This window comes from Crotalus tigris, unplaced genomic scaffold (assembly GCF_016545835.1).
Source record: "Crotalus tigris isolate CLP2741 ecotype Arizona unplaced genomic scaffold, ASM1654583v1 scf7180000024437.13266115, whole genome shotgun sequence".
Classification (NCBI taxonomy): Eukaryota; Metazoa; Chordata; class Lepidosauria; order Squamata; family Viperidae; genus Crotalus; species Crotalus tigris.
Genome location: NW_024100606.1, coordinates 2023564 through 2038785, shown reverse-complemented (window position 1 = coordinate 2038785; position 15222 = coordinate 2023564). Strand labels below are relative to the sequence as shown.

Sequence of the window (15222 nt, the reverse complement as noted above, 5' to 3'; positions counted from 1 at the left end):
AGAACTCTTCCCAAAGTGGATGTAGTTTCTCTTGACAAGTCTACTGAATCAAAAGATAATCATTAGTCATTACTTCCAGGGAGCAAGGGTTCTATTAGCATTCACCATATATCTATTGATATTTAGTGTCCACTCAATTTCCATATTGATATTTTCTGTTCCGTTGTTGTACCTCTCAGTTGTGTCCACCAGCAGAAAAACAGGTTCTTTCTTCCACACATGGGATATGTAAACCTTCTCCTCCGGGGGTTCCACTTGCATAGACTAGGTGAGATGCACAGCTTCCCTTGCTTGAATGACCTGCAGTTGGACAGGAGACAAATCAGCTGTTAAAAAAAGACTTACAAAAAATAATGGATGCTGTAACTGACTTGGGCTGTTCGCAGCCTCTGAATCTAATGAGACATCTGGACATCAACCTCTTGCCACATGTGCCAGAGAAGTCACAGGCACAGTGAGTGCATGTCATAGTTCACCAGAACCTGAAGTGTCCACCTTTCTTTTACCTTGTTGGTAAAATACTGGTAAATGGTTGAATGTCAAAGTTCAAACAGATTAAAAATATGAAGTCACAATGCTAGGGATGAAAAAAAATCAAAACCTAGTTGAACTCAACTAGCCATAATTGGCCTTTGAATCGTGCAATGTAAGATAAAACTGCTAGGCAGGGTTTTCCTCTCCTACTTAGGAAGACAAATCAGGAGAGATTGGCATATTAGAATAAATGCAGAGCAGGCCCCCATACTGTGATAGGACTACAGTATAAAAATTAATATAAAACTATTGCTTTCAGAGAACTAAAACAGTCTCAATGCATAAAACAGGAGGAAAATTGCCAGAACATTTTCCTGAAAAATTAAACTGGGACTTCTGCCCTGATATAACTTATGCTAGGGAAATCATGTTGCTAGCTACTGCCTAGGTGGTGTCAGCAGTTTTTCTTTGACAACAGATACAGAAGTGGCTTGCCAATACCCCCCTCCTAGGGCTGAGGGAGAAAAAAATGACCAATCCAAAATCACGAAGCTGGCCCTCATGGCCAAAGCAGGATTTGAACTAACAGTTTTCCAACTTCGTAGCCTGTGGCCATAACCATAAAACCAAATTGGTTCTCTATAAAGGTTTCCTTTCCCCAAAAAAACAAAAATACCCCTCCCCTTTCCTACTCAGATGCAATTACAAAGGCAGAATAAGATTTGCATTACCTTGTTCTATCCAACAGTTAATCTTAACTATGTCCCTTGGGTCTTTGGAAGGAAGGAAGGAAGGAAGGAAGGAAGGAAGGAAGGAGGGAGGGAGGGAGGGAGGGAGGGAGGGAGGGAGGGAGGGAGGGAGGAATTACCAAAGTGTTACCAAAGTGTAGGAATAATTTCCAACATAATCACCCACAAACATAATGCAGATTCTTCTTAATGTAACAAAGAGAGACTAAAAAATAATATTCATTACAAGTGGGACAATTGCTAACAAAGTCTTTGATTTCGCCGTGCATATTAGGTCAGTAAAGAGTATCACAAGATTGTCTGTAGCATGTCTCACCCACTTGAATGTATGCGCAATAACATTTTTGCTCTCTGGACTTTGACACTATAACTCTTGATATAAGATGCCATTTTGTACACTGATCTCATCTCTGAAGGACCAATATTCCCTCACAATTTCAGGAACTGCTTCCTTCTCATCTGGCCACCCACTCAGAAAGATAGCCTTCAGTGCTTGTAAAGCTGCATCAGGGTTGTGCGCTGCTTGAGCTGATGTAGCTGCTGATTTTTGACGTTAAGATTGTCTGCTTGATTGACTTCAGCAAAGAAAGTCTGTTCCTAATGCAACCAACAAACTGAATGATGCTCATGCTCTCCTGCAGGTGTCACCTGATCTGATGTAGCCCTGCTCAGGATATCACTGTATACATTTCATGTTCTGGCTTGTAGACAACGTTGAGATTGTAATGCTGCAATGTAGGCATCATGCTCTGCAAATGCTTCGGAGCACACAAAGGGGGCTTCTTGAATATAGCTATGGGCGGCTTGTGATCAGTTTCAGCTGTGATTGTATCCCAGCCATAAAGATAATGATGGAAATGCTGACAGTCAAATACAATACTTAAACATTCCTTTTTGATTTTAGCATAATTTAGCTTTAGTAATTTAGATGAAAGAGCCCTGGACACATATGCAAGTGGCTGACCTTCTTGCAATAAGCAACATGCTAGGCCATTTTTGCTTGAATCACTTTGAATTGTAACAGGCTTTGTGACGTTATAGTATTTCAACATGGGCAGCAATGACCAAGCATTTTATCTCCTTTACTGCCTGATCATGCTTGGGAAGCCAGGGCCAAACTGCATCTTTGTTCAGCAGATGTCTCAATGGCTGACACACTTCAGACAGGTGTGGCAGGACTTTTGCTAAGTATATGACAAAACCAATAAATCTCTGCATCAATTTGGCATTGGCAGGTGGTGGCATGCCCACAATGGCTCTTATCTTATTCCGGGTCAGCTTTTAATTCTTGTGAGGACAGAATATGTCCATGGAAACGGATTTCTTGCACCCCGAACTGCTATTTCTTTGCATTGGGTCTCTGCATCACCTGCCTACAATGGTCTGGAAATGCTATTAGCTTCTCATCATAGTCATTCTCAGCTCCTTCATCTGTATCATCACAGCTAGCTATGAGAATGTCATCACCTATTGCAGGGGTAGGCAACCTTGGCTCTTTTATGACTCGTGGACTTCAACTCCCAGAATTCCTGAGCCAGCCATGCTAAGGGAAAAGGGAGAGGTTTCCAAGCTGAGCCATTCTGGCTCAGGAATTCTGGGAGTTGAAGTTCACGAGACATAAAAAAGCCAAGGTTGCCTACCCCTGACCTATTGGCTCTATTCCACAGAGCCCACTCAAAAGTTCATGTTGCTTTTGTTGATACATATCTGGTGCTACAGAGACTCCAAAGGGTAGTTTAAGCTGTCTCTTTCTGCCCCAAGGAGTCCAGAATGTGGTCATGTAGCTATTTTTTAAATCCAGTTTGCACTGTGAAAAGGGGCATTGTCTTACCTGAAGGCCTTTTCTCAGTATGATGATGTAGAATCCACCGATGGGTAATCTCAGCCTTCCTGATCAGATGAGACTAAGTCAGAACTTTAGCCACGCCTCCCTCTGGGTGTGTCCTCCCAGTTATTGACGAGGTGAAGCATCGTGACGAAGTCTGATGCAATGGCTCCAAATACTATGACACCTGCCTAGACTGCAGTGAAGGGAGGGTGTGGATTCTACATCATCATGCTGAGAAAAGGCGTTCAGGTAAGACAATGCCCCTTCTCCAGCATGATGAATGTAGAATCCACCGGTGGGACATACCAAAGCCGCTCATGTCCCTACGGGGGGGGGGAGTCTAGGCTTGTGTCCCCTGAGAAGAAACTACTTCTACCAAACACGGCATCTGCCGCTGCAAACCTATCAATCTTGTAGTGTCGTACAAACGATGAAGGGGAGGACCAAGTCGCTGCCCTACAGATCTCCTCCACAGATGCCTGGGTAGACCGGGCTGCTGACGCAGCCGCACTGCCCGTGGAGTGAGCAGTGATGTGTGTAGGAACTGGGAGAGACTGTAAGAGATAGGCTCGAGAAATGCATGCTCTGATCCATCTACCAATGGTCGTAGACCTTCTGACCCATGGAAGAGGGCTGGAAAGACACGAACAAAGCCTCCAACTTACGAAAAACCAAAGTCCGCTTAACATAATGGCACAGAGCCCTGCGCACATCTAATTTGTGCCACTGTCTCTCCAGATGATGTGATGGGTTAGGACAAAAGTCTGGAAGAATAAGATCCTGGGACCTATGGAACCAGGTATTGACTTTTGGAAAAAAGGAAGGATCCAACCGCAGGACCACCCTATCCTCGAAAAAAGTACACAAGTCGCTCCTGACTGAGAGCGCAGCCAGTTCTGAAATCCATCCAGCCGATGTGATAGCTACTAAGAAAGCCACTTTGAGAGAAAGAAAATGAAGTGAACAAGACTTGATGGGCTCGAACGGTGGGGAAGTCAGAGCTTGCAGCACCCTAGGTAAATCCCACAAGGGATAACGATGCACCGCAGGGAGTCTAGCGTTGACCGCCCCTTTTAGAAAGGCACTAACTGCCAGGTGTTGCGATAATGGGACCAGGTTGTCACAGGTAAGGACCGTTGATAAGGCCACAACCTGCCTGCGGATGGTGCTAGGTGATAAGCCCTTATTCATACCCTCCAAAACATATTCCAAGATGTTGGGAATGGTGACCGACAACGGTCTGAGATGCTGCTGGGTGCACCACGTGCAAAAAATTTTCCACGTGGTGTCATAAATCCTATTAGTCGAGGGACGCCTTGAGGCTTGGATCATTGAGATCACCCCGGATGAATACGATTTTCTAGCTAGACTCTCCCGCTCAAGTGCCAAGTGGCCAGCTGGAGCCACTATGGATCTGGACATTGAACATTCCCTTGACTGAGAGCAACTCGGTCCGGGGGAATACTCCACAGTGGCGAGAGCGACAGATCCACAAGGTCAGCAAACCATGGATGCCTTGGCCAACGTGGAGCAATTAATATTATCTCTGCCCATTCCTAAATCAGTTTGCGGATGGTTGCTTGTATCAACGGAAGGGGAGGGAAAGCATAAAGCAGTCCCCCTGGCCACTCGCAGCAGAGAGCGTCTGTGCCTTCGGCCCCCTGTGATGGGAACCTGGTGAAGAACCTGGGGAGTTGGGAGTTTATCGGAGAGGCAAAGAGATCCAATTGTGGGTGACCAAATCTGCCCGAGATCTCCCTGAACAGCGCCAAGTCCAGACGTCACTCCGAGTGGTCGACCGTGACCCTGCTCAGGGAGTCTGCTTGTTGATTTGCCTCTCTCAATATGTGTTCCACTCTGATGAAGCCCAGATTGGACTCCGCCCACAATCCCAGATCCAGAGCCTCCAGCATGAGCGACCATGACCAGGTCCCTCCCTGCTTGTTGACATGTGCTTTGGCTGCCACGTTGTCCGTCAGAATCAGGACGTGTTGTCCCGCCACTAGGGAGGAAAATTGACGAAGTGCCAAATGTATGGCTCTGAGTTCTAGCCAATTTATGTTGTGAGTTAAATCTGAATGGGACCACTGACCCTGCGCTAAGTGAGTCTGGAGATGGGCGCCCCAACCGAACAGACTGGCGTCTGTGGTCAGAGTAAGTCTGTGAGGCTCTTTGAAGATGGTTCCCCTGGTCATTCTGATGAAGCCCACCACCGGAGATATAATAGGGTGTGGTGTGGAACCCTCACCCTCCTTGTGGATGAACTGACATTCCGTTTCTGGAAGGGGAGAAGAAACCACTGTAGGTTTCTTGAGTGTAGTCTGGCCCAAGGGGAGAAGAAACCACTGTAGGTTTCTTGAGTGTAGTCTGTATCTCTTCCCATGTAAGAGATCATCTTTCCCAGGAGTTGAGACAACTGGACCAGAGGAACTACCTTTTCTCTTCGAACCTGGTGGACAAGCCTTCGGATGCTGATCCGATGCTCTTGTGACAGGTAAACCTTGCAAAGATGTGAATCTATTATTGCACCTAGATGAAGGAGGCGAGTGGAAGGGATTGTGTGGCTTTTCTTGAAGTTCACGGAAAACCCGTGATCCTGAAGGGTTGTGATTTCCAGGTCTGACTGAGCCGACCAGAAAGAACTGGATTGGACAAGTACATCGTCCAGATAACATTGTATGCACACCGGAATCATCCTGAGGTGGGCCGCCAATACAGCCAAAATTTTTGTGAAAACCCTTGGGGCTGAAGAGAGACCAAAGGGAAGGGCCCTGTACTGGTAATGCCGGTGCGCGTAACAAAACCGAAGAAATCTGCGGTGTTCTGGGAGGATTGGGATGTGCAAGTACGCCTCCGTTAGATCTATGGAGTAGAGGAAATCCCCTTTCCTGATGCAGGCCAGGATGGACTTTAGGGTCTGCATCTTGAACCTCCTGTAGGTTAAGAAGTAGTTGAGACCCTTTAAATCCAGTATTGCCCTCCATCCCCCCAAGGCCTCGGATACCACGAACAGAATGGAATAAAATCCCTCTCCTCTCTGTTCCATAGGCACCGGCTCTATGGCCCTTATTTCTATCAAATGGGAGATGGCCGTGGATACCAATTTTGCCTTGGTTGTTTTCTTGAGACGGGGCACTGTATGAAACGGTCTGGGGGATTTGAGAAAAACTCTAGGGCGAAACCGTGTTTTATGGTCTCTCTCACCCAAGAGTCGATGGTGGTAACCTCCCAAATGTCGCTGAACAGTGACAAGGGACCGCCTATGGGAGAGGTCTCCTTGGTGTCACTTGGTCCGTCTATAAGGACAGCCCCCAGAGCTTTGGAAGGGATGTTTGGACTGGTATTGGCCCCTGGCTCCAGTGTTCTGGCGGTCCTGTTGGTGATCCTGTCTAGGGAGAAAGGATCGAGAGCCTCTGGGCCATTCCCAGGACTGCCCAGTCTGAAAGGGCTGCCTCCACTCCCAGGTACCACTTGGACGGGGAGTCTGTTGGCGAAAATCTTGAGGCCGCCTATCCAACGTCTTAGAGGGGTATGCCAGAATCTTACATTTGTCTTTGCCCTCTATGAGGTACAGTTAGAGGATTGGACCAAATAAATGTGTACCACTGTACGTGGCTGTCGACAGACGCCACTTAGATTTTAAGTCAGTCCACCACTGTTTGAGCCACAGTAGCTTGCGAGACGCAACTGTGGCTGCAATAGATCTGGCAGAGTACCTGGCAGAATGAAGGGATGCATCTGCCATATATTCAGACGCTGCCAATAACTTTCCCAATGTTTGGTGTGAGTGCACCTGGTCAGGAGGAATGAGCGCCTGGACTTCGCGGAGCCACGTGATGGATGCTCTTGCAAAAAAGGAAGAAATTGCCACCTTGATCGCCCATGCCGAGGCCTGGTGAGCTCAATGGAGAGAGAACTCAAACCTCTTATCCTCCGCCTTCAGGGCTTCAGCCATTTCCCCTGGAATAGTGGATGTGGAAAATAATGAAGTTAGTGGAGTGTCCACTGTAGGCAGTTCCAGAAGGAAAGAAAAAGAAGAAGAAGCATTGTAAAGTTTCTTTTCTGTACTAGTGGGAGAAGGTAAAGTGGCCAGAGAGGACCATTGTTTCTCCACCGTAGTGCGAAAGACATTGGGACAAGGAATTTGTTTCTCCTCCACTGCTTTCTCTGAAAACAAAGGATTAGATTCCTGAGTAATGGAGGTGGAAGGTTTAGCTTCCTGTTCCGAAGTGAGCTTGGCCGTAGTACAGGCCTTCATAAGCAGTGACCTGAAAAGGGAAGGGTCGAAAAGACCAGAGGTTGGCGCTTGTTCTGGCGCCACCTCCTCATCCTCTGACATGGGCATGTCGGCTACCTCCAGGTCCACAGACCCCTCCTCGCCTAACTGAGAGGAAGTCTCAGAGATGCCAAACCGGAGCACGTCCTGTTTGAGAGGGAGGCATGGAATGAGGCGGTGGTGGTTGCGAGGGCCATTGACCCATATGGGAGGCCATAAATTGTGTAAATGCGTGGTGCATGAAAGTTTGGAACTGGTCTGACCCTATATCCTGTTGGCCCATAGAATAAACACCAGCTGCAGTGGGAGCATGCGTGGCTTCAGGACCCTGTTGTGTAATGGAAGAGGAGTGAGGGGGACTGACCTGTTCAGTTTCCCCCTGAGGAGACCATGCCCTAGGGGCATCATGGGAAGGCTCATATGGAGGCTCAAATGGGGAACGGTCCAGTGGAACAGGGGGAACCACTTCAGCTTCACTGGACATGAGCCTTTGAACTTTGGAGAATTCCCTCTCCAGCACCTGATGTCTCCTTGAGGCCTCTCACTCAGCTGCTTTAGAGGGCTCTTTGGTGGAAATGTGTTTTGTTTTGGCCTTTTTCTTTCCCCTCGCTTCCAAATCAGATGATCTGCACTTTACTTGTGTGGGGGGAAATATCAGAGCCTTGCGATGCCTGGGGTGAGGCACTATCTGCCATTGCAGTCCGGATATTCCGAGTAGGAGATGTCCAGAAATGGGGGGAAACCAACATGCAGATCTGATTGTCAGAGAGGGAAAAGAGCCCGTGCTCTGAAACAACAGCAATGGAAAACAGCCAGACAGATCACTAGAGCTGGCTGTCTAGGCCTTGTAGCACAGCGCCACAAACTAATTGGAACAGGTGGATTCTAATATAAATTCCCCCTTGCTAATTTGATAGCAATAGCAAAAGAATTGAAATCTGCGCTTCAATGAGTAGTTAGACCAACAATGCAAAGATAAAAAGGTGACCGTCCCTTTAGGTTAGCCTTGATAATGTCAGAATTGATCTGAAACGGCGTTGAAATATGTCCCCCCTCTAGGAGCCTGTCAGAGCAGGCTACGGTGACCAAATAAAGCAGGCCCGGTGTACTCCTGAGGAACACAAGGTCCCTACAAAATGGCGACCGATTGAAAGGGCTTTCAAAATGGTGGCCGCACCTGAGAGGGCTTTCAAAATGGTGGCCGCACCTGAACGGCTTTGAAAAATGGTGGCCGCGCCTGTTTAGGCTGACCTAAAATGGCGCCAAACAAAAGAGAAAAGAAGGCTATTGGGGCCCCCCTTGGAAGAAAGGGCTCTAAGGGATCCCAAACAATAATATAAGCCCTCCTTTTCCCCCGTTTGTCAGATCACTTGCAGTTGAGTCGTGCAGCGTCCGCTGCGATCCGAATGCTTCTAATGGAAACTCATGGCGTTGAAAACACCTGCTTCTAATGGAACCTCGTGGCGTTGAAAACGGTCCAAGAGAGGCCCTCTGGTCTGCCCGAGCTCCGAAGGAATCCTAGGAACCACTTTTACTGATCTGACGCTCCCAACAATCAGCTGGAACGGAGCTAAAAAAACACTTCGGCGGCTTGGTTTCGGCCCCGCAGGAGCCTGTTAGGCCCGTTGAAGCCTAAAAGGCCTGGGCAATAATCCAATGAATTAGTCCAATTTTAATCCAAATTTTAAGAACTGAATAATTTACATTAATTTAGAGACTTTAAATGCAGAAAAAAATTCAATTAATGAGATCAATCTAAATAATTAACCTAGTCTAACTGAGGAGCCAAGAAAATTGTGTCCTACTGAGCTGAGACTAAGTCAATAACTGGGAAGACACACCCAGAGGAAGGCGTGGCTAAAGTTCTGACTTAATCTCATCTGAGCAGGAAGGCTGAGATTACCCACCGGTGGATTCTACATTCATCATGCTGGCGAAGCCATCTCTAGCGTCAACAAGTGTGAAAACTTGTGCTTTGTGTAGTTTGTGCAAATATCATCAAGTGTTGGAATTTGATAGTGTGACTGTTTCAGGACCATATTCAGAAACCTGGGATCAATGCAGATACTGATTTTCTCAGGTTTCCTAATAACAATCAATCACTTATCCAATCAGTAGGTTCAGATACTGAAGTAATATGTCCTTCAGCTTCATATTTGTCCAGTTGTGCTTTGACCAGAGGCTTAATGGCTATTGGCATATTGTGTGGGGCACATTGTACTGGTAAAATGGCAGGATCAAGTTCAAAGTGAACCACTCCTGGACAGAAACTATGGGGCCGTCAAACACCTCATTATAGACTTGAAGGATTTGCTGTTTTGTCAGTGGCCTTGCCAAGGATTTTGAGGGGTGAATCTTGACATTATGTAACTCAGCCGGAATAGTGAATTGCATCAAATCCAGATCCATACAATAGTGGTTTCTAAACGGCTTCCACAATCTCAAATTCAGATTTTTGGGTACCCCCACATATGCTGCATTCTATTTGGAAAAATCCCAATGATTCCTTTACTTCTCCTGAATATAGATTCAGTTTGGTGCTACTAGGCTGAAGAGGTATCTCAGGTGCCAGTTTCATTTTGTTCTTTAAACTCATAACATCACATATTGCACCAGAGTCCAGCTGGCAGGACTGGATTATATTGCTTAATCTGAGATTTACAAACCATTTTTTGCCCTTAGAGTTTACAGCACCAATGCATTCTTTTGTGTAAACCACACTGGTGGTAAGCAAGTGTGCATCCTCAGGATCTGACATTTGCTCAATTGTGTGCAGCTTCCTCGCTTCTAGTTTACTTGAGAGACACACTTGTGCAAAATGATTTGGTCTCCCACATGCTCTGCAGTTTCCCATATTCAGGACGCTGGTCTTTCTTTCGACATGCACACTGCCACAGTACTTGCATAATACAGTACTTTCTCCCAGGTGTGTAGATTAATTTTATGCTGACGCTTGTGCTGGTGGTTCTTTATGCTTAGCTGTTGTTTGGAGGCTGCATTGACACTGTTAATCTGTTTATCCTGCTCCAAAGCTGTCATCCATTTGTCAGTAAATTCTGTAGTATGACATATCTCAATTACGGTTTGTAAGCTTAAATTATGTTCCCTCAAAAGGTGGCGGATGTATTTTCACTAGTGATAAGCAGAACTATTTTGTCACAAATAAGTTCAGAGAGCCATAATCACAGCTTGCAGCTTTTTCTCTTAGCCATGTGACAAAACTGTTTATTGCTTTACCTTCTTCTTGCTTACAGCTGCCAAATCTCTCTCTTGTATATGACATTTTAGAGGGTCTGAAAAAGACTTCTAAGGCATCTAGGATGGCTTTAGTATCACTCTTATGCTCCTCTGTTAAGGGTTAAATTATGCTTGTAAACATGGAGGCATTTGCTGCCCATCAGCCTTCTCAGTGTGGCTGCCTGCACTGCTGCCAATTTGTCATTTAAGCCTGTGGCTAGGGAGTAATCTTTAAACTCTTCTCTGAAGTTAGCCCAGTTACTGCTGCAATTTCCACTTACCCTCATTGCTTCAGGCAGTGGAATGCTGTTAGCAGCTGCCATAATGCTGGTTTCCTGGTTTCAAATACTCGGCTTCCAGGATAGGGCCACAAGTGCTAGACTGGCATGCATCAAATGTATAAAGACAGCACAGATTCAGATGCTTCTGACACCATGTTTCATGTGGAGTCAGTAAATACAATACAAGGCATCATACTGCAGAAACCATGTTGTTATAGAAAGGAAGAGAGCGTACAACAGAACAGGAAATGCGTCACAGGAACAATAGAGATGAATCAGAGTAGCAATGTGACACAGGAAATAAATACAATAGAGATGAATGATAGAGCTGTATTTAAGGTAGACATAACACCCATAACAATAATTTCTTCAGAAAAGCTCTGTTTGGAACGTGACTCGAGACCCCAAAATAAACAAACTCAGTTGGAATTCCAGCAACAAAGTTTTATTTAAAAAGAAGCATTTGCAAAGGCTTGGTGAGCTGAAACACATGTAGGAGTCCAAACACACCTTAAAAAGCTGTTTGACACATTTTTATATCATACCCCCCACACACGCAGATTCCCCTCTCCCCTATTGCACTCAACGCCCCTTCCCTAATAAATCTATCCCTACTGCCTAAAACCACTGTCCCTCCCACGTTCCAGGAAGCCCCTTTGTGCACATCCTATCTAATTTTCTATTAACAAAGCTCAATTCTTATAATTATCTCTATATTTGTTTGCGGTTATACCTTTGCTACCTTAAGCTCTAAACTTTACCATCAGTTTTTGTGTTTCCTCTACTTGCGGTTTCAGTTAACTAGCAATTTTTGCTTTTCTTATTTGTTAGTTAATTTGTTTGAGTTTATGACTTTCAGGTGGCTTCTCTTACCAGTGCTTTGTCAAAAAAAAAAAAAAGATGCCGGAACTCACACACATCATACAACCCGCCTTGCCTACCCTATAATGTTCCATCCAAAAAAGGTGCCGGATCTCCATTCTGGACATTCTATGACAAAAAAAGCCCTGCCTCCTACAGACCTTTACATTCATTAGAAATTTCTGATTAATAATCTATTCCTTTCAGCTCAAATATTATATAAACAGTGAGTTAGCCAAAAAATAATAAAATTACAGACAGGAAAACATAATGGATAAAATTGCATTTTAGCCTGAGTTCCTGATTATGAAATCCTTTTTTTTTTTCTCTTCTCTTGTTTCACACACCTTTACATGCATTTAAAAACTTGGGAAGAGCAAAGATTAGGAGAGAAATGGCTGAGATGGAGGCTTACAAGTGATGGAGGCTTACAAGTGATCAGAGGAGAGTAGGGCAGGGGTCCTCAACCTCTGGTCCATGCACTGGCACCAGTCTGCACATGCCAGAAACCGGATCACGCAAACAAGCGAAGCCCCATCTGTGGGAGGCAGGAAGCACACGACACCATGCCCCCTCCAGTCACAGAAAAGCTTCTCTCCAGAGAATTGGGGCCCAAAAGGTTAAGGAGCCACTGGAGTAGGGGATCAATGCTCACCAAATGTGCCTCTAATGATATGAACAATTATTAAATTAATTTCCCTTCTAAATAATGTATGATTAAGATTCTTCCTTTCAGTTATGTTAATGTAAGTTCTTCTATTCCTTGATTGGCAGAAAAAAGACCAAAGTAAAATGAACTGCCCCAAGAAAACCAGTTTAGAGACAAATGCAACCCATTTCCAAAATCTTGCCAAGAAAACTTTTGGGACTAGTTCAATGAGCCACTAGAAATCAAAAACTGACTTGAAGGCAGCAAAATGAAACAAAACAAAATCTTGAAAAAGGGCTAGGGTCTAGCCAGCCTGTTGGGTAAAGGGACAATCACTGATGCTGATTGATAATGATGGGCTGGGTGCCAAAACAAAGCAAGATTAGGCATACAGACCCAGAAGCCTTTAATTGGGGAGTTTATCTGGAAAGAACAAAGAATGCTTATTCACAGGAAATAGGCACATGTAAAGCTTGTAAAAATTCTGTGTGGTTAAAAAGCTGATAAAAGTAACAGAAGACTTAGGCATCTTGCAAGCTCTGTTAAAAGCTAGGAATAGAGATGGCCTGGAGCAAATAGGATGTGTATTAGATAACTCCTGAAGCATTCATTAGCCAAGGCTTAAGAATAGGGACTGCTAGAGACCAATAGAATAATTGTTAGATTATTACTGAAATGTTTATTAGATTATATGTCTTATATATCCCACCTTATCCCGCCTTCTGCTTTAGAGAAAATATATAAAACTTTATTAATTTTGTGGTTCGAGGTTCCTTGGCATTTTGGCCAGGATCCCTTTTCTTGGAGGGCTTCAATAAAAGACAACTCGTGCCTGTTCTTCATTGGTCTCAGCACCAGGCTCAGACCCAAATTGGGGACAACAATAGACTTTCCCTTTCCCTCAAAGCTTGACAGTAGTTATCAGTTCTAAGTCTGGGTATTTAAATGGAAAAGTATTTGAAAAAAATATATGAAAAATACGTATTTCTAAAGTTCCTGCAAAATTATGTACAGATAATCCTCAAGCTACAACCATAATTGAGCCCAAAATTTCTGTTACTAAGTAAGATATTTAATACGTGAGTTTTGCTCCGTTTCACGACCTTTCTTGCCACATTTTTAAGTGAATCACTCTAGTTGATAAGTTAGTAATATGATTGTGTGGGAAGTCAGCCTGCCCTCCCGAGAAAAGAAATATTTTGGGGAATATTAAAAGGCAGAATATATTTCCCCAAAGGATCTTAAAGGCAGAAACCAACCCTCCCCCCCCCCCAGTCTCTCTGCCCCAAACAGAAACCAGGTCTGCAGAAATGCAGATGTGATAATCTTGTCAGAAAGATTGGAGCCAGAAAGCTGGGATTAGAAAGACAAAGATCCCTAGAGTCAACAATCCCTCACACCAAAAAAATCCAACAGTCATCAGCCACAACCCAGGGAAGCAGGACCTTTGGGATATAATAGGATTAACCCACCATCAGAATACCAGAAAGGCACACGCAGACTCAGGTCAAAGTTCATGCCACAGGAACAACTCCAAACAAAAGCTCAAGAAGGTATAAAAACCCACCACTCCCTACTACATGTGGTCAGCTTCCCCAGAGCCATCTTTCTGTTTGGCTCTGTTCTTCAATAAACAACAACCTTCTTTCTAAAGCAGCCTCCATTTTGTTTATTCCCAGCTTGGACTGGACCCTGATGAAGATTTTCTTTCAACAATTGTTAAGTGAATTTGGCTTCCCCACTGACTTTGCTTGTCAGAAGGTCACAAAACGTGATCATGTGACCTCAGGACATTGCAACCATCTTAAATATGAGTTAGTTGCTAAACATCTGAATTTCAATCACGTGACTATTGGGATGCTGCAATGGCCATAAGTATGAAAAACAGATATGTCACTTTTTCAGTGTACTGTTGTAATTTTGAAGTCTCTAAATCAGGGCTTTTCAACCTTTTCACCCATTGTAACACTTTTAGGATATGGCAATATCCAAGTACCACCAGTTGCCTAGTAAGGTATCAAAAATTTGATGACCAAAGAAAAAAAGGAAAAAAGTGATAAAGTATAGGTAGTCCTCGACTTACAACAGTTCATTTAGTGACTGTTTGAAGTTACAATGGCATTGAAAAAGGTGCCCCCAAAACCACAGCCGAGCAAGACACCTGTCTGCCCGCCCACCTATCTGAGGTTTTCATTGTTGTGAGCATTTCTGTTCAGGATTGGCAGCAGGGGTGAGGTCGGAGGATGTTTGGTTTTTATTTCACCCGTCTGCTGGGTGGGTTGCAGCAGGTTTTGGGCACTTCACATGACCCTGGGACACTGTGACCATCATAAATATGAATCAGTTGCCAAGCATCTGAATGTAAATCACAAGACTCTGGAGATGCTGCAACATTCCAACTGATCAGTGCGTCTTCTGGGCTCAGCAGAAGCGCCAGGATCAGTGCTGCTTTTCAATTGACTGGTGCTTCTTCTGGGCTCAGCTAAGCATCAGGATCAGCGCTGAGCTCCAGCTGGAGCCTGGTGCTGATTGTGGCACTTCCACTGAGCCCTGACAGTCCTGCAGCTCCAGACATCTCTCGCTCAGGCTTGTGCAGTGCTGCCACCGGGTCAGCTCATTCCCCTCCCCCACTACCACTTTTCTAGGATGCTCGCATACCACATGCTAGGTGCCAATGTACCACAGGTGGTACCCGTACCACTGGTTGAAAAGCCCTGCTCTAAATGAACTGTTGTAAGTCAATGACTACCTCTAGTTACTGCAGGTCTCTAGTCCAGCGGTCCTCAACCTATGGGTCGTGACCCCATTTGGGGTTGATCGACCATTTTACGGGGGTCGCCAAAGAAGGCAATCCGCCATTTTCTCCC

General features: G+C 45.0%; 1 protein-coding gene across 6 annotated transcripts in view; it reads right to left on the bottom strand.

The window, feature by feature from the left end:
- LOC120302638 (protein TonB-like) overlaps positions 1-11084 on the bottom strand; it is a 60261-nt gene extending 49177 nt beyond the window's left edge. For all 6 annotated transcript variants that reach the window (XM_039331366.1, XM_039331369.1, XM_039331368.1 and 3 more), the window contains exons 1-2: positions 10846-11084; positions 173-300 (exon numbers count right to left, since the gene is read on the bottom strand). In XM_039331366.1, the coding sequence (XP_039187300.1) occupies positions 173-261 (89 nt within the window). In that variant the 5' untranslated portion in view covers positions 262-300; positions 10846-11084. The remainder of the gene's footprint in view (positions 1-172; positions 301-10845) is intronic.
- Positions 11085-15222: the final 4138 nt, after the last annotated feature.